Consider the following 1,146-nt stretch of genomic DNA (forward strand, 5'->3'; position numbering starts at 1 on the left):
GTCAGGGCCCCCGCTGACCCCTCTGCCCCCCCCCAGGCCAGAGGGGCGGTTTTGTGGGGCCGGGGCTGAGCCGGGGCCGCGGCCGGCGCGACAACGACCTCATCGGGCAGACGGTGCGGATCTCCCAGGGGCCCTACAAAGGTTGGTGTGGGACCCCCGAAAACCCACCCGGGGGAGCTTCCCCAAACCCTCTGACCCCACATAAACCCCCAAAAACCCCCTCTGACCCCCCAAATCCCCCCAGGGGACAGCGGGGTGGTCAAGGATGCCACGGAGTCGACGGCACGAGTGGAGCTGCACTCGACCTGCCAGACCATCTCGGTGGACAGGCAGCGACTGACCACTGTGTGCGTGGGGAGTGGCACCCCGGGGACAGCCCTGGGGACACCCCCGTGGGGCAGGGACAGCCCTGGGGGCACCCCTGTGGGGTGGGGGGCGACCCCCTTAAGGTCAAGACCATCCTTGAGACCCCCAAGAGGGTCCTGGAGCCCCAAAAGGGTCCTGGTCCCCCTCCCCACTGGGTCTCTGTGATGCCCCCGGCTCTTTTTGGCGTCCCTGTCCCCTCTGACCCCCCGTTGTTCCCGCAGGGGGTCCCGGCGCCCCGGGGGTCTCACCTCGGCCTACGGGAGGACCCCGATGTACGGATCCCAAACCCCCATGTACGGCTCGGGGTCCCGCACGCCCATGTACGGCTCGCAGACCCCGCTGCACGACGGTGAGAGGGGATTTGGGGACATTTGGGACAGTTTGGGGTTATTTGGGGACATTCAGGGACAGTTCGGGGACATTTGGGGACAATTCGGGGGGTCCAAACCCAGGGTGGTTTTGGGGTCACCCCCAGGAAGCCACACCCCCAACTGTGGGGTCACAGGTGGTGAGTGGGGGGCTTTGGGGACAGTGTGGGGACAGTGTGGGGACAAACGGTGTTTTTGGGGTGTCCCCAGGGAGCCGCACCCCCCACTACGGGTCCCAGACCCCCCTGCACGACGGGAGCCGGACCCCGGCCCAGAGCGGGGCCTGGGACCCCAACAACCCCAACACCCCCTCGAGGTGAGAGATCCCCAAAAAACCCCAAAATAACCCCAACAACCCCTCGAGGTGAGAGAACCCCAAAATAACCCCAACAACCCCTCGAGGTGAGACACC

At 66.6% G+C, this 1,146-nt stretch overlaps 1 protein-coding gene across 1 annotated transcript in view; it reads left to right on the forward strand.

The window, feature by feature from the left end:
• Positions 1 to 1,146, forward strand: part of SUPT5H (SPT5 homolog, DSIF elongation factor subunit) — a gene marked incomplete at its 5' end in the record, with an annotated part of 9,277 nt that overhangs the window by 5,739 nt on the left and 2,392 nt on the right. Inside the window, 4 exons of the mRNA XM_017733554.1 lie at positions 32 to 141; positions 245 to 347; positions 588 to 715; positions 945 to 1,050. Of these exons, the coding sequence (XP_017589043.1) occupies positions 32 to 141; positions 245 to 347; positions 588 to 715; positions 945 to 1,050 (447 nt within the window). The remainder of the gene's footprint in view (positions 1 to 31; positions 142 to 244; positions 348 to 587; positions 716 to 944; positions 1,051 to 1,146) is intronic.

Source organism: Corvus brachyrhynchos, unplaced genomic scaffold (genome assembly GCF_000691975.1).
Source record: "Corvus brachyrhynchos isolate BGI_N302 unplaced genomic scaffold, ASM69197v1 scaffold1135, whole genome shotgun sequence".
Lineage (NCBI taxonomy): Eukaryota > Metazoa > Chordata > Aves > Passeriformes > Corvidae > Corvus > Corvus brachyrhynchos.